General features: G+C 57.1%; 11 protein-coding genes across 11 annotated transcripts; 7 read left to right on the top strand and 4 right to left on the bottom strand.

Annotated features, from left to right (window-relative positions):
* Positions 1-424: 424 nt before the first annotated feature.
* Positions 425-2,028, top strand: BDV59DRAFT_48070 (uncharacterized protein). Its single transcript, XM_073696476.1, has one exon. The coding sequence runs from the start codon at positions 580-582 to the stop codon at positions 1,906-1,908; it is 1,329 nt and encodes a 442-aa protein (XP_073552425.1). The 5' UTR covers positions 425-579; the 3' UTR covers positions 1,909-2,028.
* Positions 2,029-2,658: 630 nt separating this feature from the next.
* ams1 (alpha-mannosidase) lies at positions 2,659-6,819 on the top strand. The gene is made up of 4 exons (XM_073688045.1): positions 2,659-2,985; positions 3,048-5,552; positions 5,605-6,651; positions 6,756-6,819. Exons 1-3 carry the CDS (start codon positions 2,840-2,842, stop codon positions 6,227-6,229), a joined length of 3,276 nt encoding a protein of 1,091 aa, XP_073552424.1. The 5' UTR covers positions 2,659-2,839; the 3' UTR covers positions 6,230-6,651; positions 6,756-6,819.
* On the bottom strand, positions 6,419-7,298 carry BDV59DRAFT_197937 (chromatin modification-related protein EAF6/MEAF6; the record flags this gene model as incomplete). The annotated part of the gene is made up of 3 exons (XM_073693044.1): positions 6,419-6,652; positions 6,757-6,996; positions 7,071-7,298. The coding sequence occupies 3 exons, from the start codon at positions 7,296-7,298 to the stop codon at positions 6,419-6,421; spliced, it is 702 nt and encodes a 233-aa protein (XP_073552423.1).
* Positions 7,299-7,547: 249 nt separating this feature from the next.
* Positions 7,548-8,358, top strand: BDV59DRAFT_197936 (low-affinity Cu transporter; the record flags this gene model as incomplete). Its single annotated transcript, XM_073693043.1, has 4 exons — positions 7,548-7,619; positions 7,666-7,864; positions 8,016-8,187; positions 8,241-8,358. The coding sequence occupies 4 exons, from the start codon at positions 7,548-7,550 to the stop codon at positions 8,356-8,358; spliced, it is 561 nt and encodes a 186-aa protein (XP_073552422.1).
* Positions 8,237-10,226, bottom strand: BDV59DRAFT_48036 (putative F-box and JmjC domain protein). The gene is made up of 2 exons (XM_073696475.1): positions 9,733-10,226; positions 8,237-9,661 (listed from the first exon to the last, which is right to left on the bottom strand). Exons 1-2 carry the CDS (start codon positions 10,080-10,082, stop codon positions 8,467-8,469), a joined length of 1,545 nt encoding a protein of 514 aa, XP_073552421.1. The 5' UTR covers positions 10,083-10,226; the 3' UTR covers positions 8,237-8,466.
* Positions 10,227-10,374: 148 nt separating this feature from the next.
* On the top strand, positions 10,375-12,772 carry tif1 (putative eukaryotic translation initiation factor 4). Its single transcript, XM_073688044.1, has 6 exons — positions 10,375-10,451; positions 10,550-10,691; positions 10,935-11,078; positions 11,138-11,496; positions 11,553-12,195; positions 12,251-12,772. Exons 2-6 carry the CDS (start codon positions 10,658-10,660, stop codon positions 12,259-12,261), a joined length of 1,191 nt encoding a protein of 396 aa, XP_073552420.1. The 5' UTR covers positions 10,375-10,451; positions 10,550-10,657; the 3' UTR covers positions 12,262-12,772.
* Positions 12,773-12,842: 70 nt separating this feature from the next.
* On the top strand, positions 12,843-13,845 carry BDV59DRAFT_197933 (uncharacterized protein; the record flags this gene model as incomplete). Its single annotated transcript, XM_073693042.1, has 2 exons — positions 12,843-13,251; positions 13,319-13,845. The coding sequence occupies 2 exons, from the start codon at positions 12,843-12,845 to the stop codon at positions 13,843-13,845; spliced, it is 936 nt and encodes a 311-aa protein (XP_073552419.1).
* On the bottom strand, positions 13,596-14,831 carry BDV59DRAFT_168206 (fumarylacetoacetate hydrolase family protein). The gene is made up of 3 exons (XM_073688043.1): positions 14,715-14,831; positions 14,452-14,663; positions 13,596-14,390 (listed from the first exon to the last, which is right to left on the bottom strand). Exons 1-3 carry the CDS (start codon positions 14,771-14,773, stop codon positions 13,963-13,965), a joined length of 699 nt encoding a protein of 232 aa, XP_073552418.1. The 5' UTR covers positions 14,774-14,831; the 3' UTR covers positions 13,596-13,962.
* A 135-nt stretch (positions 14,832-14,966) lies between these two features.
* On the top strand, positions 14,967-15,562 carry BDV59DRAFT_168205 (uncharacterized protein). The gene is made up of 2 exons (XM_073688042.1): positions 14,967-15,055; positions 15,139-15,562. The coding sequence occupies exons 1-2, from the start codon at positions 15,008-15,010 to the stop codon at positions 15,370-15,372; spliced, it is 282 nt and encodes a 93-aa protein (XP_073552417.1). The 5' UTR covers positions 14,967-15,007; the 3' UTR covers positions 15,373-15,562.
* Positions 15,563-15,666: 104 nt separating this feature from the next.
* Positions 15,667-17,483, top strand: BDV59DRAFT_47963 (PWI domain-containing protein). Its single transcript, XM_073696474.1, has 4 exons — positions 15,667-15,880; positions 15,941-16,031; positions 16,110-16,274; positions 16,331-17,483. Exons 1-4 carry the CDS (start codon positions 15,777-15,779, stop codon positions 17,426-17,428), a joined length of 1,458 nt encoding a protein of 485 aa, XP_073552416.1. The 5' UTR covers positions 15,667-15,776; the 3' UTR covers positions 17,429-17,483.
* Positions 17,484-18,653: 1,170 nt separating this feature from the next.
* On the bottom strand, positions 18,654-19,094 carry BDV59DRAFT_197929 (uncharacterized protein; the record flags this gene model as incomplete). Its single annotated transcript, XM_073693041.1, has 1 exon — positions 18,654-19,094. A coding segment is annotated over one exon (441 nt), but the record flags the coding sequence as incomplete, so codon positions are not given.
* Between the last annotated feature and the right edge of the window lie 6 nt (positions 19,095-19,100).

The raw sequence follows: 19,100 nt of genomic DNA, 5'->3' as shown, positions 1-19,100 counted from the left end.
TGGGCATCTCTGGGCAGTGCAGTGCAACCGGCGGTTCCCCCTTGCATGATATTCCGCCCCTTTCGTCGTCCATGAGGCTATTCCATGATGATGACCCCGACGATCCTGCAGGAGAAAAGCCTTTGGATGGATCGGCCTGGGAAATTCTTTTCTTTTTCGGAGGTTCCTGGGGAGGATCAAGGGGGAGATCGATGCCTTGGTCGTGCTCGTTGCCTCCACTCCTGGAGGAGTATATCATCAGGCTCATTCTCTTTTTCCCTTTGGCCATGACCTGAGCGAGACCCTAGGAGGAGATGCTATTCTTAACCCTCGGATTACATGCTCTGGGTCTAACAAAGAAAGGTCTTGTGATGGTGTGAGTACTGATTGATTGGGGTATGAGGGACTGACGTACTAAATTTCCTGCGAGTGACACAAGGCGGGCTGGTCACTTGCGCTGCTGTTGTTATACTGTCTCGCTTCTCTTTTACTCTGCCCTCTTTCTCTCCTCTCTCTCTCTCTCTCCCCCTCCTCTTTATCCCGGCGGCTCGCCTCGACTCGACCTACTGCACTTCCGTCTACTCATCACAGACTCGACCCATGCTGTCTCCCTCTGCGTGCACACGCCCCCGTCAGGCGCCGCCTGTCCGGCCGTCTCGATCCCTCGAGGGTCTGGAGCAGGTCATCCCTCCCAGAATCCCTCTTCCTCCGGCTCGTCCAGTTCCGCACCTGGATAAGCCTCTCCCTGACTTACCATGCAAGCCGCTGCCCGAGACCCCGTCCATGGAAGGGTCCACGGCCTGGAGTGATGACAGCAGTATTGATGAGAGCTTCACCAGTCGACGTCCGTCCGACGTCTCCGCCGAAAGCTTCCCTGTGTTTGTCCGTTCTGGGTCGGACGATCTCAGCGACCTCGAAGAACATCCCGTCCTCGATGCGGCGTCGGCCTCCGTGGACGCTTGGGAGAAACCACGCCCATCGCCAGTGATTCTCACGCCAGCTCCCGAAGACAGGTATCAACGACCGCCTCTCTGGACGGGGAATCGCACCGGTCCTAACCATTACTTCCGGGAGAAGAAATGGGACTTCTTCCCGGAGCTGGCCACCCCATCCGAGCTGCAAGCGTGCTCCCCCAACAAGTTCACATCCAAACCGCCCAAGAAGGACGGGTCCCTCCTGCACTTTCCGCCATTTGACTTTGTGAGGCGAGGAAGCCATCGGGGAGGTCTGGCTCATGACATGCGGGCCTCGATCCGGTCCTACGTCCAGCGGCGACTGTCCAAGCACTCTATCGACAAAGAAAAGCCCAAACGACCTCCCCGGCCAGCAACGGCCCCATCGGACTACACCCATCGATTCCCGTTCGCCGCCCCTCGCGCCCCCTCCAGTAACTACACCAACTACTCGGACCGCGGCAGTGTCGGCCCGCAACTGCATTCGATCGATGTGAACGACCAGATGAGACGATTCTCCGTTTCCACCCGCTCCAGTGTCGGCGAACTCGCGCGTCCGGCTCGCGTCAACCGACCGAAGCAACTCGCCGTCCCCATCTCCGCCTACCAGAAGCACGGGGCCGCCATCTGGGAGAAGCCCGGACGGGAAAAGCGCGTCAGTTACCGACAACGGGATCATGTCCGGTTCCCTCGATACCACCAACATAAAGCCTCGTCCTCCCGGACGGGGGTCCAGCACCCCAGATCCACGCCGGCCACCCGGCCGGCGCGGGTGAGATTACAGAAGAACACGCGGGAATGCGTGAGGGCCTTGCACCATGGGACCAGCAATGTCCTCCTGGCCATCGGGGAAGCGCGACAGCGGATGATTCGCGCTCGAGTCGACCGGCGACGAAAACGCCTGAAGGCGCAGATCCGATTGATCGGACCGGTGAACCCATACACGACCTATGGACGGGTCGATCCATGGGTGTGATGATCTAAAATGTTCTTCTGCGCGACTTTCTTTGTTCCCGTCTATTGATATCCCGTGTTATCGTTCCTGTCTGCTTAGCGGCTATACTATGCTTACATCGCCACCATCTCGGAGCTACCGTTCTCTACTCTCTTTTCATCTTACTTGATAAACTAATCTTCTTTGTCGTTTCTAAATTCCCATGGCTACGCTGGGCGTTGTGGGGCTGGATGACTTTTGCAACCAAGACTGTTGACCGATCATGTGCGTAATGTCTCTGCAGGACTAGTATATCTTAGTATTATTAGCATTACCTTTTCCATCACGCTCCCGTGGTTTTCGGCGAGACCGGAGTTGAATGAGAGGGTTCTATTTTGTTTCAGACCGACGTAAGGGCGTCTTTATCCCTTGCTGAAGGACGCTGCATGGGCCCGGAAAAGCGACAAGACCATGAGGAGGGTCACACCGATAGGAGAAAAGCACAGTGGCCTTGGGTTCATGCAGGAGCAGCGTTCGGGGGCGCACAGGTGCGGGTAGAGACATGCTGGGCGCGAGCATACAGGAGGATTGTATAGGACGTAGGGATATGCGCCTCGCCGGACCTGCAGCTGAGACAACATCCGATGACTCGGGAAATTACATGAGGGCGGCGATGCAGTCAAGATGGAATCCGCCGTTGTCGTCTGCCAAGATGTGTGTGTGGTGTAGATGAGATCGATTTCCCCGCTTGGGGGTTTTCTCCGCATGCGACCAACCAACGTCACCGTTCCTGTCCCGTTCCTGTTACCTCTCTCTCTCGCGCACACACACAACTCCTCTCTCTCCTACACACTCTCCTCTCCTCTCCTCTACCTCCTCTTTCATCCTCTGTTATCTTCTTTCTCCCGCACTGTATCCTCCTGAACTCGCCATCATTCTCTCCAGACTAGTCCCTTCGTTCCGTCCCGCCGCCATGGGTGGAGACGCTCCACGACAAGCTCCCAGCTCGCTGCCCCAGTTTCCCCAACGCCCCGTCGGGCAACGCATCAAGAGCATCTACACCGATCGTCTGAAGCAGTTCACCGGTGGCGGTCAGTATCAAGGACAGAACCTTCTCTCGTACGCTTCACCTACCCGTGATCCGTTACACACGCCCCCTCCTAACCTACTCCGTGCGGTAGGAAGTTCTATGAAGCCGTCAACTCCGATGAAGATCATGTCAAGCTGTCCGTCTATTCGGCTCCCAATTTAGACCGCCCATCGTTCAAAGATGCCACCTCCCATGAGTTCAAGCCCACCCACATCGGCGCCTCTTTCGGCCCCAGCTGGTCCACCCATTGGTTCCGCATCCAGCTGACCGTCCCGGAAGACATGCGCCAGAGGGAGCGCCTGGAGTTCCACTGGGATGCGAACAACGAAGGGCTCGTGTGGACGGAGGAGGGCCACCCACTGCAGGGTCTGACGGGCGGCGGCGAGCGTGTCGAGTGGATCATTCCCGATGCCTGGCGCGACGGGAAAGAACACACCTTCTACATCGAGATGGCGTGCAATGGCATGTTCGGCAACGCTCCCGGCGGGGACTCCATCCAACCCCCCACTCCCGACAAGTACTTCACCCTCAGCACCGCCCGGATCACCGCGGTCAACCTGGAAGCTCGCGCGCTCTTCTACGACTTTTGGATCATCGGCGATGCCGCGCGAGAGTTCCCCGGCGACTCGTGGGAGTCCCACGAGGCGAACATGGTCGGCAATGCCATCATGGACGCCTTCATTGCCGGGAACGGCAGCCAAGAGTCCATCCTGGAGGCGCGCAAGATCGCGCGCAAATACCTCGGCGACCAGGTCGACTCTCCGGACGTGTACCAGAGCGATACCGACCCCATTGTCTACGCCATCGGCCATTGTCACATCGACACCTGTTGGCTGTGGCCCTGGGCCGAGACCAAGCGGAAGGTGGCCCGTTCCTGGTCGAACCAATGCGACTTGATGGACCGGTATCCGGAGCATCGCTTCACCTGCTCCCAGGCGCAGCAGTTCAAGTGGCTCAAGCAGTACTATCCGTCGGTGTTTGACCGCGTCAAGGTGTGGGTGAAGAAGGGCCATTTCCAGCCGATCGGCGGCAGCTGGGTCGAGCACGATACAAACATGCCTAGTGGCGAATCTCTGGTGCGTCAGTTCCTCTACGGACAGCGGTTCTTTGAAAGCCATTTCGGAGAACGCTGCACCACCTTCTGGCTCCCCGATACCTTTGGGTACTCAACCCAGATCCCGCAGCTCTGTCGTCTGGCGGGCATGAGTCGCTTCTTCACCCAGAAGCTGAGCTGGAATAATATCAACAACTTCCCGCACACCACCTTTCAGTGGGTCGCCCTCGATGGGAGCCAGGTCATGTGTCATATGGCTCCGTCGGAGACATACACCGCGAGTGCCCACTTTGGTGATGTGAAGCGGAGCGTGACCCAGCATAAATCCATGGACAAGGATAACACATCCCTCCTGGTCTTCGGCAAGGGCGACGGCGGCGGTGGCCCGACCTTTGAGCATCTGGAGAAGCTGCGCCGTTGTCGGGGGCTGAGTGACAAGGTGGGACTGCTTCCACGCGTGAAGATGGGTGAGTCGGTGGACGACTTCTTTGCGAGACTGGAAAAGAAGGCTGCAGACGGAACAGAGTTTGCTACGTGGTACGGGGAGCTCTACTTTGAGCTCCATCGCGGCACCTACACTACCCAGGCCAACAACAAGCGGAACAATCGCAAGTCCGAGTTCCTCCTGCGCGAGATTGAATACTTGGCCACTCTTGCGACACTTGCTCCAGACAACGGTGGTTACAAGTACCCCAAGGAGGCGATTGATGAAATGTGGGAGGACGTGCTTCTCTGTCAGTTCCACGACTGCCTGCCTGGGAGCTCTATTGAGATGTGCTATGACGACTCGGACAAGCTTTACGCTAAGGTTTTTGAGATCGGTCAGAAAGCCAGGAAAGAAGCCCTCCGGGCTCTGGGAGTCGATATCTCCAGCCATCGGGACTTTGTGACCATCAACACGCTGCCCTGGAATCGCTCGGGGGTTATCAAAGCCCCTCCTGACCTTAGCTCCAGTACAGTGGGTGGTCCGAAGTATGTGGCGGCCAGGGGAAACAACGGCCTCCTTCAATACGAGACTCAAGCGGCGGGAATCACCTCTGGAGTATCAGTCTCGGAGATTCAACCGGGCAAGTTCCGTCTCCAGAACTCTCAACTTCGAGTTGATATCCAGGACGGGGTGATTGTGTCTCTGTACGACCGGGAAGCAGAACGCGAAGTGGTTGCCACGGGTGGAAAAGCGGGTCAGCTGGTGATCTTTGACGACAAGCCGCTCTACTGGCAAGCATGGGACGTGGAGGTCTATCACCTCGAGTCCAGAAAGGAGCTGCGTCCGGGCAAGACTACGATTGCGGAGACCGATCCCTTCCGCGCCAGTGTCGTCACCGAAACCCAGATCAGCGATGCGAGTTGGATCAAGACGACCATCAGTCTGGCGGCTGTCATTGACTCCCAGCCATCGTACGTGGAGTTTGAGAGCGAGGTGGAGTGGCGGGAGACGATGAAGTTCCTCAAGGTCGAGTTCCCTGTTGATATCACGAACACGGAAGCCTCATACGAGACGCAGTATGGCATCATCCGACGACCGACCCACTACAACACAAGGTACGTGGAGCATCCCCGGAGCGCCATCACTTATATACTAACATCCTCCCAGCTGGGACATGGCCAAGTTCGAGGTCTGCTGTCACAAGTGGGCGGATCTGTCCGAGCACGGATACGGCGTGTCTATCCTGAACGATTCCAAATATGGCTTCGCAACCTGCGGAAATCTCATGCGTCTCTCGCTCTTGCGTGCCCCGAAGGCGCCGGATGCGCATGCGGACATGGGCCGCCACCATATCCGCTACGCAATCCTGCCTCACGCGGGACCTCTCGACTCGCGCACCATCCACGCCGGGTACAATTTCAACCACCCTCTGGTGGTTGAATCCGCGTCCTGGACACCCAAGTCGCGTGATATCTTCAACTCCATCTACATCACCGGGTCTGATTCGCTCGTGTTGGACGTAGTCAAGCGCGGAGAAGACGACGAAGACGTCTCGCGAGACAACCTGCCTCGCCGACCCGGGAAGAGCATCATCCTGCGTGTGTACGAGGCCCTTGGCGGGAAGAGCCGGGGGACCATCCACACCACCTTCCCTGTCCGCAAGGCGTGGAAGTGCAACGTCCTCGAGGACAACGAGAAAGCTCTTCCCACGTCAACGACAGACAGCCGGACGATTGGTGTCGACATCGCCTTGAGAGCCTTCGAAGTGGCCACGTACCGGTTGCAGCTGTAATTAACCATGCCTGCCAAATGGGGGACGATAGTACTCGTTAGGTAGCATCCAATCGACTCTTGATTTGATAGTACACAGGATATCATAGACAACCGACCAATGCAAATGCGAATCCCAACCAAACCCCCCAACTCCATAACGCAAGTAAACCTGATAAAAACTCCACGATAACCCAGCAAACCCACCCCATCAATCCCTCCCGTAGCTGATCTTCAACCGCTTCGCGGGCGGCTTATCCCCGCCGTCCTCGTCATCCTCGAGCTTCTCCTGCTTCGTCCCCGACTTCTTCTTATTCTTCGACGACCCGCCCTTCACGCTCCCCGACGCCGACGCCTCCCCGGGCTTCCCAGACGATCCATTATACCCCGACGTCGGGGTCGGCGCATGCGACGGGGTCGTCTGCACCGACGAGGGCGTGGAGTCCTGATACATCCACCCGCGTTAGCCAACGCACAATACAATACAAGCTAGACACACAGAAAGCAAAAGACCAAACGACGCGAAGGGAAAAATGAAATGCAACGCACCCGCATGAAACTGGCCGAACTCCGCGAAAACACGCGATCCGCATCCGTCACGGGGGCCTTGCGACGCGCGCCGCTGCCGCCGCCGCCGCCGCCGATGCCCTGCAACGCGAGCGGGCCGGCGCCGACAGCGCCGCTCGACGAGCCCTTGATGTAGTTGTCGAAACCTTTGATGATGTTTCCGGCGGTGGTTTCTTCCAGGTAGGACTGTTCGAAGCGGTAGATTTGGTCTTCGAGTTGGGCCTGCGGGAGAGGAATTTTGGTTGGTAAGAGGTCTCCTGTCTTTGATTTGAGGCAGGTCAGCGGGGGAGGCGCACCATGCTCTTGTCCATGAGACGTTTCTTTTGGAGGGTGTCGCGCAGCTCGCGCCGCAGCTTTTCGTAGTAGGGGAGGCCGCGGTTCGCGGCTTGGTCGGTCGCATTGTTGCTGGTCGCGGGGGTTGCGCCGGTCGTCTGGGTGGATGCGGCGGCGGCGGAGGTGGAGGCCGCAGCGGGCGTTGGGGGGTTGTTGGTGGAATTGGAGGCGGCAGGGGCGGATTCTGGCATGGCTGGTGGTGATGGAGTGATGGATGGAGGTGGAGGAGGAGGAGGAGGAAGAACAAGAACGGAAGGAAGAGCTTATCGATCGGAGTGAGGGTGTTTGGTTGGTTTGCATTGGGTACGTAACAACACTCGAGCATCATCCATCTTGCGTCCGTCTCCCATCTTATCTTCTTTCTTCTCCCTCACGTCTTCGGTCATTCTGGGTCGGTATTTCTAGCTGGGATTGTACAATACAGCCAGATGGACCACTCCATGCATCATATGGACATGGACCATGGCCATCATGGAGACATGGACATGGGCGAGGCACAGTGTAATATGAATGTGAGTGCACGCGCTCCCTTCCGTGCACGCACGTCTAACCCGGCAGATGCTCTTCACCTGGTCTTCCAAGGACCTCTGCATCATCTTCCGCCAGTGGCACGTCACCGGCCCGTTCTCGCTCTTCGTCTCGCTGGTCGTCATTGTGCTGTTGGCGGCCGGCTACGAGGGCGTCCGCCAGCTGACCCGGCGGTATGAAGCGGCGCACGCGCGGCGTCTCAGTGCCTACACCGGCGCCGTGACTGGAGGTAAGCCATCCCGTTTTACTCAAGTCGTTTCTATGGATTTGGTCTATATGCGGGGTCTATTCTATTCTGTATATACAAGCGTTGGAATCGGTTGTCAGCCCTGGGCGGTGGTTGCATCTGCATGGTCCATGCTGAGTCCATAACCCTCAAGACAACGAGATCGCCGACGAGTCCGTCCGCGCCAACGTCCCGTCGCGCTCTGTCCCTGACGCTAGCTCACCGCTCCTTGTAGGCAGCGACAACAGGCGCATCGTGGAGCAGAGGGGGAAGATCGTCATGGCTGCGCTGTATGCCGTGCAGGTGTTTTATAGCTTTTTCATCATGTGAGTGTGTCCCGTTAATCGATCGTCCGTGGCGGTTGCGCTGAGACGAGCAGGCTGCTGTTTATGACGTACAATGGCCCGGTCATGCTTGCGGTGGCCGTGGGTGCTTTCGTGGGATATCTGGTGTTTGGGGAGAACATGTCGGCTGCGAAGACGGTGGCGTGTCACTGATAGATAGGTGTTGACCCGGAGGATCTTGGTTTCATCGATGGGGATACCGAGGGTTTGCCGCGTAGTCTAGTCTGTTATGATGAATGATAAATTCGTACGAAGTCACGTTCACGGCACTTCCACGTCACTCCCGTCGTCTCCAAAGCCAAAACTGAAGCCACCGCCGTCGGCCGCGTCCTCGGCAGCATCGGGATCGGCCTTGCCGTGGACGATCTCGTCCCACTTCCGCTTCTTGCCCTCGGCCTTTTTCGTCAGCTCGTTAAGCGCCTCGTCCAGCAACTCGCGATGGACCTCGCGCATCTTCGCCACAAACCGCTCGTACGGGTTGACGACATCCTTCCGGAACCCGGAGACCTGGTCCGCCTTGTTGGACAGGAAGTCCAGCGCGGCGGGGAGATGCGCACGCGGGATGAAGTTCTGGGTGATGGCGATGGCGGGCTCCAGGTTGACGACGAGATGCCACCAGCCCGACGGCACGTGGAGGATCTCGCCGGCGCCGCAGATGCCCTCAATACAACCGGGGGCGCGACGCGCCTCGGCGTGGAAGCCCAGGAGCCACTCCGCGATGCTCAGCGGCGAGGTGACCTCGCTCTGGTCGTCGGAGACGTAGACGCCCGGCGGCGGCGGCAGCTTCGACGACGATGGGAACATGATCCAGTACTTGGAGCCGCGGATGACGGCGTTCCAGGCGCTGGTGGCGTTGGGGTCCTTGTGGAAGGTGCTGCCGGAGCGTTCGGGCCCGATGATCAGCCACTGGCGGTCGGGGCGGTCGTTGCCCAGGACGGAGAAGAAGTCTTCTCCGAAGCAGGGCGGCGTCCAGTAGGTCGCGTCGGGAGTGTCGTCTGGAGAGCCGACGACTAGCCCCATCTTGGCGACGAAGGCCCGGTCGAACAGGTAGAGCGGGCTTTCGTCCGAGTTGTTCTCCATGTAGTCGACGTAGGTGCTAAGCTTCCAGTCGACGGCCTCGGCGCGGAAGACCACGTCGTCGTATTGGGCGCGCAGCGTATCGACGGACCAGTGCTTGTATGCGGGCCACGCCTTGACGGGTTCGGTGAGGATGAAGGGCGTGTCGGTCCATTTTTCGTGGAATTCCTCGGGGGAGAGGTCGGTCAGACGGGCGATTTGGTTTCGCGGGGGGATGTTGGTGACGAATGGGTCGAGGGAGATGTGGGCGCAGTAGAACGGGCGGTGCAGTGCGTCGGAGTAGAGACTGGAGCAGTCGAGGATGGAGACTTTGGACGGAGGGAGGTTCAGATAGGTAGATCGCCAGGTGCCGTTCCAGGCGAACGAGGAAGGAGGGGATCTAGCAAGAGTCAGTCAGTGTTTCGAGCATTGGAGGTATAGTATAGAATCGGGCGCCGGAGCTCGACATACGCCACAAAGAGAGCCTTCCAGAGGTCCTCCGCTCGAGTGAAGGCGTAAAACGCCTTACAGGTGCGACCTATCTGCAACAGACTGGGACCATCCAGCCATTCGAGCAGCATCAGGATCAATTCGTCCGGTAACCGTCGGAAAGTGCCAATGGCATGGCGGAGGTTCACCTCCGCCAACAACGCATTGCCGCTGGGTTTGACGCCCATCGGATGACCGGGGATTGCATTGACACCGGACACATCCTGAAGGTCATCATTGTCATCGTTAGGATATGACGAGGCGTAAACACTGGCGACGGCGTCAGGGTCGCGCGGATGGGCGTCGAGAGCGGCGATATCCGGCATTTTCATGGCGGGAACAACGCTCGAGTCAGCCCTTCTGCAAGAAGCCCGCTGAGATCGACCCGGGGTTGAGGCGACAGCAATGCCAGCGGCAATGACGCCAGTGATGGTGGTGAGTGTTAGGGCTGGCGGCCAACAAATCACCGGCGGATGGCAAACCAGAGAACGCAGTATGAGGCACAACGTGGGGTTTTACCGCGAGGGGCAGGCGGTGAGGGTCGGTTAGGCAGAAAAAAAATTTGAAAAAATCGACGGCTTCAAACACGGGAAAATCCACGATTGGGTCCTTTTCCTCTTCGCCTTTTTTTTTCTCTCCCGCTTTTTTCCTCCCAATTTATCCACCACACTTGGTACCATCTCGCCATCATATACACTTAGGTACGTCTCTTCCTGGATCTTCTTCTCTTTGTTGTGCTTCTTCTGTCTATCTTCTTCTCCTCGTCTCTTCACTTCTCTTCACTCACTGACTCTTCCAGTGACGAGACTCGGTCGCTAAAACCTTACCAGCTTCATACTCTCAACCCCCCACTGTCCACCGATCACAGGCAAAGGCTCTGTGATCTTTCCATACTACACTCGCAATCATGGCTGACAAGGGTCTGGAAGATCTTCCCGAGGGTACGTACTGCATTTCGTTGGAAAATTTCGACCTCTTTCATCGCTTGTGGCAGGGTCGTGGTGGGATGGGTTGCTGCAGTGGCGGGGAATCTTCTTCTCCCAACATCCGCTGTGAAAATTCATCCGCGAAAGAACCCACCACGACCAGCGACAATGCGGCAAATTGTACAAGATAAAAAAGAAAAGAAGAGAAAACAAGAATATTCATGAACGATGACAAACGGTTACTGACCTCGACTCCAGGAATGATCGAGTCCAACTATGAGGAAGTTACCGACTCCTTCGATAGCATGAACCTGAAGCCTGAGCTGCTTCGTGGTGTCTACGCCTATGGTTTCGAGCGTCCCTCGGCCATTCAGCAGCGCGCCATCATGCCCATCATCAAGGGTAGGTGCCCTTCACTCCAACGACCTTCCACCCCCAGGTCGCTAATACTTCCCCCCCAGGCAGCGATGTCATCGCTCAGGCTCAGTCCGGTACCGGAAAGACTGCCACTTTCTCCATCTCCGCCCTCCAGCAGATCGACCCCAACGTCAAGTCTTGCCAGGCTCTGATCGTCGCTCCCACTCGTGAGTTGGCTCAGCAGATCCAGAAGGTCGTCATCGCCATCGGTGACTTCATGAACATCAACTGCCACGCTTGCATCGGTGGTACCGCCATCCGTGATGACATGAAGGCCCTCCAGGACGGCCCCCAGATCGTCGTCGGTACCCCCGGTCGTATCCACGATATGATCCAGCGTCGTGTCCTCAAGACCGATGCCATGAAGCAGTTCATCCTCGACGAGGCCGATGAGATGCTTTCTGTAAGTTTCCACCCGCATCCTTCAAGGTTTGGAACCGCTCTAACCCGCCCCTCCAGCGTGGTTTCACCGAGCAAATCTACGACATCTTCCAGCTCCTGCCTCAGTCCACCCAGGTCGTCCTCCTTTCCGCCACCATGCCCCAGGACGTCCTTGAGGTCACCACCAAGTTCATGCGCGACCCCGTCCGCATCCTGGTGAAGAAGCAGGAACTCACCCTGGAAGGTATCAAGCAGTTCTACATTGCCGTCGAGAAGGAGGAGTGGAAGCTCGACACCCTCTCCGATCTCTACGAGACCGTCACCATCACCCAGGCCGTCATCTTCTGCAACACCCGCCGCAAGGTCGACTGGCTCACCGACAAGCTCACTGCCCGTGACTTCACCGTCTCCGCCATGCACGGTGACATGGAGCAGTCCCAGCGTGACATTATCATGAAGGAGTTCCGTTCCGGTTCTTCCCGTGTCCTGATCGCCACTGACCTCCTGGCCCGTGGTATCGATGTCCAGCAGGTCTCCCTGGTCATCAACTACGATCTCCCCGCCAACCGTGAGAACTACATCCACCGTATCGGTCGTGGTGGTCGTTTCGGTCGTAAGGGTGTTGCCATCAACTTCGTCACCGCCGATGACGTCCGTATGATGCGCGAGATCGAGCAGTTCTACAGCACCCAGATCGAGGAGATGCCCATGAACGTTGCTGGTAAGTTATTCGAACCGCCTTGTGACTGACGACCGACGCTGACTGACGATTCTAGACCTTATCTAAATTCCCTAACGATTCCTCTAAAAAGATCTCGATGCGGATTACGATTGCAGTTGCCAATAACGGTCCAAGGGTAAGCTGCGGTGGAAATGGCGTTTTAGACATGGTTCTGCTTCTCTTGGTGAAGGAGAATCCATCAAAAGTGGCTTCCTGTGTCTCCAGCATTTGTTTCCGCTAGCAGTGGTTGGCTGCTGTCCATGGTTTCCTTTTATTTTCTGTGCTTATGGAGATGCGACATGTTTGTGCGATTTACTTGCTGTAATTCATGGTTCTTCTTTCCCGAATTCTTATCTTCCCTATGTTCCTTTTGCTCCTTTTCTGTATGTAGCTCGACTCTTCTTGGCCAAGGATGCATCTTGCTTTGCCCAAGAGACCGAGCCCAAAATGTGCCTTGTTCGTTCAGACCAGGTGTTGCACGGCAAGTTTGGACGAATGCATGACCATGACTCTGGGGTGGTTTATGCCTGCTGCAGTACAATAGATAGAGGCGAATGCCATTCCGTTGTTTATTCAACCTTTTTTGTAGTGGTGGCCGCCAGCCTCGTACTCTATCCCATCTCCATATCCCCAACCAACCCTCCCCTATGGACCAACAACCCCCTCGACAATGGGACCCCGTCGCTCCCTCCCTCCTCTGGGCGCACCAACTGCGGCGGGAACATGTCCATCTCGCCGACCAACTCGACCTGGCCCGCACTGATCTCTCCGCGACTGCCACCATTATCAAGGACCTCGCAGAGAAGATGGACAACGTGATCCGCGCTTCGCGAGAAACAGTCACTTGCTGCAAAGAAGTCAATCAGCACTGTACCGAGCAGATGGATGAGCTCCATGGCTGTGTCCGCGGGTTCTTCGACCGTTTCGACGCCCTTCAGGCCGAGAACATGCAGCTAAAGAACCGGGTGGATCTTCTCGAGAAGGAGTGCGCTGCGCGCGCGCTGGAGTCGGCGGAGCAGATTCGGATTCTCCAGACGACAGTGCCTCTACCTGAACGTGGGTTTTGTCTCCCGGATACTATACGCCTATGCGCGCTAAGATACAGCTACTGTGTTGCGACTAGGGTCGGACGTCCTCGTGCCGGACTCCATGCCGGTGGATGAGTCTGCGCTGGAGCCGTCGCGCATGGCTTCTCCACACTGTCTGTCAGGTTCAACTCGGGGGTCTTCTAGCCAACCTCAGTTGGTATCCTGGGGGCGTGTCCCTATACCCAGAGGGGAGCGTATCGCTCGGCTTGTTCCACCGATACTACAGCAAAACGGGATGAGTCTTGTTGGGTACCTGAACCTGGCGGAGGACATGGGTGGTGCTGAAGTGTGGGAGGAAGACATGTTAGAGAGCTTTATCTGTGGATTGGATGATTCGAGTACTCGACGCCTGGTCCGCAGTCGGGTGGGGCACCTGGGGTGGTCGTGGAGTTGTCTGCGTGCGGTTGTGGGGGAATTGAGTGTCGGGGAGGCCGTGGCTCGAAAGCATGGGCGTACAGAAGATGACATGGACAGGCAGAAGGGGAAGAAGAGGCAGCGGCGGTCGATTCCAATCGTCCCAGCCGATGAGGCCGACTTGATAGCTCTGGGCACTGGCAGATAGGATAGGACAGAACGAGCTGGAACGAAGAAAGGTGTGCTCATATGCAAGACGTATATACCGAGACACTCTATAATCATATACAAGGTTCCACATACCCGCACATCCTCGAGCCGGCATCTAGGTCTCAGCGTAGAGGTACTTTCCCTCGCGGTCCTTCACCTCGACCTCGATGCGACCCTCCTCGATCTCCTTGCCGTCCACCTCGATCGACGCCTTCATCACGTCGCCCGACTTGACCTCGCCGACGCCCTTCGGGGTACCGGTCAGGACGAGGTCGCCCTTCTCCAGGGTCATGACCTTGGAGATCTCGGCGAGCACGCGGGGGATCTGGAAGAGCATCAGGCCGGTGGAGTCGGCCTGGCGCAGCTGGGATCCGACGCTGAGGCGAAGGAAGGCGTCGTGGGGGTTCGGGATACGCGACTTGGGGATCTCCTGCGAGATGGGGAGGAAGGTGTCGAAGCCTTTGGCGATGGACCAGGGGAGGCCCTTCTTCTTGGCTTCTTCCTGGACGTTGCGGGCGGTCATGTCGATGGCGAGGAAGTAGCCTGCGAGTCATTGTGGTCAGCAAGCAATACCATACGCCATCTCACGGGAGGGAGAACGCACTGTGGATAGCGTCCAGGGCCGTCTTCTCCTCGCTCGGGTCCAGATCCCGAAGCGTCTTGCCCATCACCAGACCCAGCTCGACCTCATAGTGCAGGTTGGTACCGCGGGGGCGCAGCACGGGACCCTCGCCGGGACAGAGGATGGATGAGGACGGCTTCAGGAAGAAGAAGGGCTGCTTGGGTTTGGTGTTGTTCAGCTCAGCAACGTGGTCGCTGTGGGGGTGGTCAGTCTGATACACAGGTGGAGGGGGGTAGGGAGCGTACGCATAGTTGCGGCCGATGCAGATGACTTTGCGAGCGTTGGCCTTCAGAGCGGACGCCATTGTGAGGTTGGTGAGGGTATATATACTGGTAGACGGAGGAATTGAGGGGGTCGCAAAGATGGAGGGAGGAATGCGATAGCTTTTTGTAGGGATGCGGAGGTGGTCGGAATCTCCGAGCTTCGGCTGGCCAGCGATTGGCTGGGCGATTCCTTTTCCCCGCGTCGCCGAAGTGGACCTCCTCATCTCGATTGCACTCTTCTACACTACGACATACTCCATAGTAGCTTATCCACCATGCAAGTCGCGGAGATTCTATCCGACTTGACCTCCCTGCGCGTCTGCGTATGTGTTCTCTTGTCACTCACCCTCGCACACCGTTAAGATGGATACTAGGTAGTAGTGAATCGCGTACTAACCAGACATAGGATCATCACGATGCCTTGGCACTCGTCACCGTCAACGAGAGAATAGCTCCTAGCACCACAGACGAGAACTCTACCCGTACGGAAGAAAAGCCGAATGAAGACTTACAACGCGCAAAGGAGCTGGTCGAGCTGCACTACGAAATCAAAGCACGACATGCCAATGGAACGGTGGGCGACGAGCTGGCTCGCGCGAGGGAGGACGTCAACCAGGTCCTGTGGGATTTAGACATGTAGACTCTGTACCTTGTCTTTGTCTGCTCTCGGTTTGCATTCGAGGAATTGCTGGTGTCTGCTTTTACTGCGTTCTCGGGATAGAGGGATGGTCTGCAACGAACGGGATAATGGGTATTCAACTGGATGGCATGGTTTGTGGCGTATGGCGCTGAAATTAAACTGCTGTCTAATGTTCCTGGGCGAATAATACACACCGAACAGTATGTTGAGTACGGCTTGTGCACCGAGTCCGATCGTATACCTTATGTGCCTAGATCCTCAGGCAACACTCGGCCCGACTTTCCACCGACTTCCGTCTACGGCGAGCGAAAGAGACCATTTACGCGGTCTCGTGCTTCACGCGTCCATCGCTCTCCAGACTCTCCTTCCTCTTCTTCCTCTATCCTTGCCCTCACATTGCGACCATGGCGTCCAGCATAGATGCCAAGCTGCTGAAGCAGACCAAGTTCCCTCCCGAATTCAGTCGGAAGGTGGACATGACCAAGGTCAATATCGAAGTGATGAAGAAGTGAGCAACCCATCCTGCGCGGATCTCGTACGATTTCCATATCTGACAGTCCTCCAACAGATGGATTGCCGGGAAGATTTCCGAGATTCTAGGAAACGAAGACGACGTTGTCATCGAGCTATGCTTTAACCTGTTGGAGGGTTCTCGATTTGTATGTCGTTGACTCGAAAACCACGTCTTGCCGAGGCTGGAACGGGACAATCGCTAATCTCATGTCTTTTCCCACCAGCCCGACGTCAAATCTCTACAAATCCAGCTTACGGGTTTTCTCGACAAGGATACTGGGAAATTCTGCAAGGAACTCTGGGGTCTGTGCCTGAGCGCCCAGGAAAACCCTCAGGGCGTCCCGAAGGAGCTGCTGGAAGCGAAAAAGCTCGAGCTGATCCAAGAGAAGGTACACGACACCCCGATTGCTTCCTACCTCCAGCGCATGCTAACCCCCCATTTTAGATCGCTGCGGAAAAAGCGGCCGAGGAAGCACGTCGCCAGAAAGAACAGGAGCGCGCTCGCGAACGAGAACTCGAAGATCTTCGGCGGCGGGAACGCTCTGATCGCATGAGAGGCGGACGCCGGGGAGGCCGCGGAGGAGGAGGAGGGTCTCGAGACTTTGATCGATGGCGATCCCCGCCGCGGCGCCGCAGCCGGGAGCGGTTTCGTGAGCCGCCGTCGCGGCGTGAGTTCGATTCCTATGTGCCCTCGGGCTCCCGCCGCGGTCGTCGGCCGTCGCCCTCGGTGAGCCGTTCGGGCTCGCGATCGGTATCACCGTCGCGGTCGCCGCCGCGTCGGCAGCGCCACTCGAGCAGGGAGAATCGACCCCGGCGCGACTCGGTGTCCCCGGACAGAGGAGATCGCAGACGGGCCCGGAGACGGAGCCCCGATTACGGTGATCGAGCTAGATCCATTTCCCGCAGTGATTCATCCCGCTCACGTACTCCCAGAAGGGACCGGCGGAGGGAGAGATCTCTCTCCGTCAGTACACCCTCACCGCCTGTGTACCGGTACCATAGCCAGCGCAAATGCAGAGGAAGAGACAACTCAGAGTCGAGGTCCCGCTCGCGGTCGCGAGGGTCCGAAGGGAGGGGCAATGCCCGACGGAGGGGATCTTATTCCAGAGCTGATAAGAAAGAGTCCACCGCTGATGTTGCAAAGGCCCGCCAATCTCGCGATGATTATGAAGATGCCCGCCGCGTGAGTCGCAGCAGAGACCACAGACGACGTCACCACACACCGGATAGCGTCAGCCGCAGCCGCAGTCGCAGTCGAGGCCGCTCGCGCACCGTGAGCTCCAGTCCCCGACGCCATCGGGACGGTTCCCGCAGCCGCAGCCGGAGTCGCAACCGCGACCGGAAGCGACGCCGCTCGCTGCAGAGATATGCCCCCGCCGCGCGAAGACGGCGTAATACCTCTTCGATATCTGTCCGTAGTGAGAAACGACAGAGGATGGCTGATCATGACGAGGATTCTGCGATGCGATCACCCCCGCCGCCGGAGAAGCAGCCCAGCTCGGCCGACCGTGCGGTGAAGGATACCGATGAGGTGGGTGAATAAATCTCCGAAGGTATCTCCTGCATTGATTGCTCTACACTGTCCTGCCCATGGGAGTGTTGATGTTCGTTCTGCCGTCCACCGGTTCACTCTTCCTGATACATCGGGCTAACACGACGCCGCAGACTACATTCTCCGAGAACCCTGCACGCCCACGAATCTCGAGCACCGAGTTACGCGAGAAACTCCTCCGCGAGAAACTTGTGGCCATGCGTCGTACCACCTCCAGCGACCAGGTAGGTAGTAACTCGACGGGATCCAAGTAGAGGCACGAGTTGGGAAAAAAGGTTTGGTTTATAGACAGCCATATTGAAATGTAGTAACGAAATACAAACCCCATAGCGTACAAGCTTCGCTCCCCATCGGTCGATATCTGTCGTAGCAGACAGTGGGCCAGGACCCAAAGGACTCATGCAAGATTAAAAATGTCCATCAAGTTACGAAACGAGGATCCCTGATGATGTGCTAGCGGATTATCATCATAAAGACACGAGTGATGTGATGTTTTAGTAACAACAAGCTCATCACGGGCTCGTTAATTAACCAGGCAGATCATCACCACCACCGGAGATTAAGCCCTGTCGTTCAGCCACAGTATACTATAGCCGTTATGGCATTACCCCACGAACCAGGCAGAAGCCAATGTCCAAGCGCCGAATTTAACATTATCATCGTCACTGTCTTTACGTCAGGGGCGGCTAGTCCCACCGCATGTTCATTTCTCTGCCGTCTCTGTCAATCGCGTGGGCGGAGGAGTTCGTTGAAATTAGGATCGGCTAGCACGACGCATCAGCTGGTGGTGTGGAGCGGGGGAGAGGCCTGTCCGCTGGACATTTTGATATTCGTTCACAGTAGTGCGTGTTATTTGCTTTTTATATGATTCGGAGAGTTGCGGTCTAACATAGGCAGGAAATCGCATTCGTCAAAGTACTATACACAACCAGAGTTACATGTGCTAATATCATTCAATAAGGAATGTACTCCATTGAAGGGAATCAAACAAAAAAAAATGAATCATATAAAGAAGTCCAAAACGTAAATCTTCCCCCCTTCGAAGAGCATGGGCGTCCCACGGCCTCTATCAAACGAAGCTTGCGATGCCAGGGCGGATATCCCACGCCGAAAGGCAGCGTCAGAATATGTAGAATTAGAATTATGTACACGAGGTATAGTCACCGTTGTCTACCATTGCGGTCGTCTCGGGAGCGTGTGCGCCGTCTCGGCTGATTTAAGCAGTCGGGCAGGCAGCAACGCTGACGGTGGTGGTGACGGTCACCACCGGGCGAGGCTTGGTGGTCATCGAGGGGGCCTCGGTGTAGGTAGCAACGGGGACAACATCCGACGAGGTGATGGTGTCGCAAGGGGTGCTGCTGGCCTCGGGGGTGGGAGTGGTGGGAGCAGCAGCCTCGGTGGTGGTAGCGATGGGCACAACCTCCGAAGAAGTAATGGTGTCGCAGGGGGTGCTGCTGGCCTCGGGGGCGGGAGAGGCAGGAGTAGGGATCACGGGCACGCTAGCGGTCTCAGTAGGTCCAGCAGCCTCGGTGCTAGTAGAGACAGCAACCACCTCAGAAGAGGTGATAGTGTCGCAGGGGGTGCTGGAAGCCTCAGGAGCGGGGCTAGCGGGAGTAGGGACCACAGGCACGCTAGGAGTCTCAGTAGGGCCAGTAGCCTCAGT

The sequence above is a fragment of the Aspergillus ambiguus genome, assembly GCF_047715705.1.
Source record: "Aspergillus ambiguus strain CBS 117.58 unplaced genomic scaffold BDV59scaffold_2, whole genome shotgun sequence".
NCBI lineage: Eukaryota > Fungi > Ascomycota > Eurotiomycetes > Eurotiales > Aspergillaceae > Aspergillus > Aspergillus ambiguus.
Note: the sequence above shows the minus strand (reverse complement) of the source record. Positions and strands in the feature narration are given on the sequence as shown.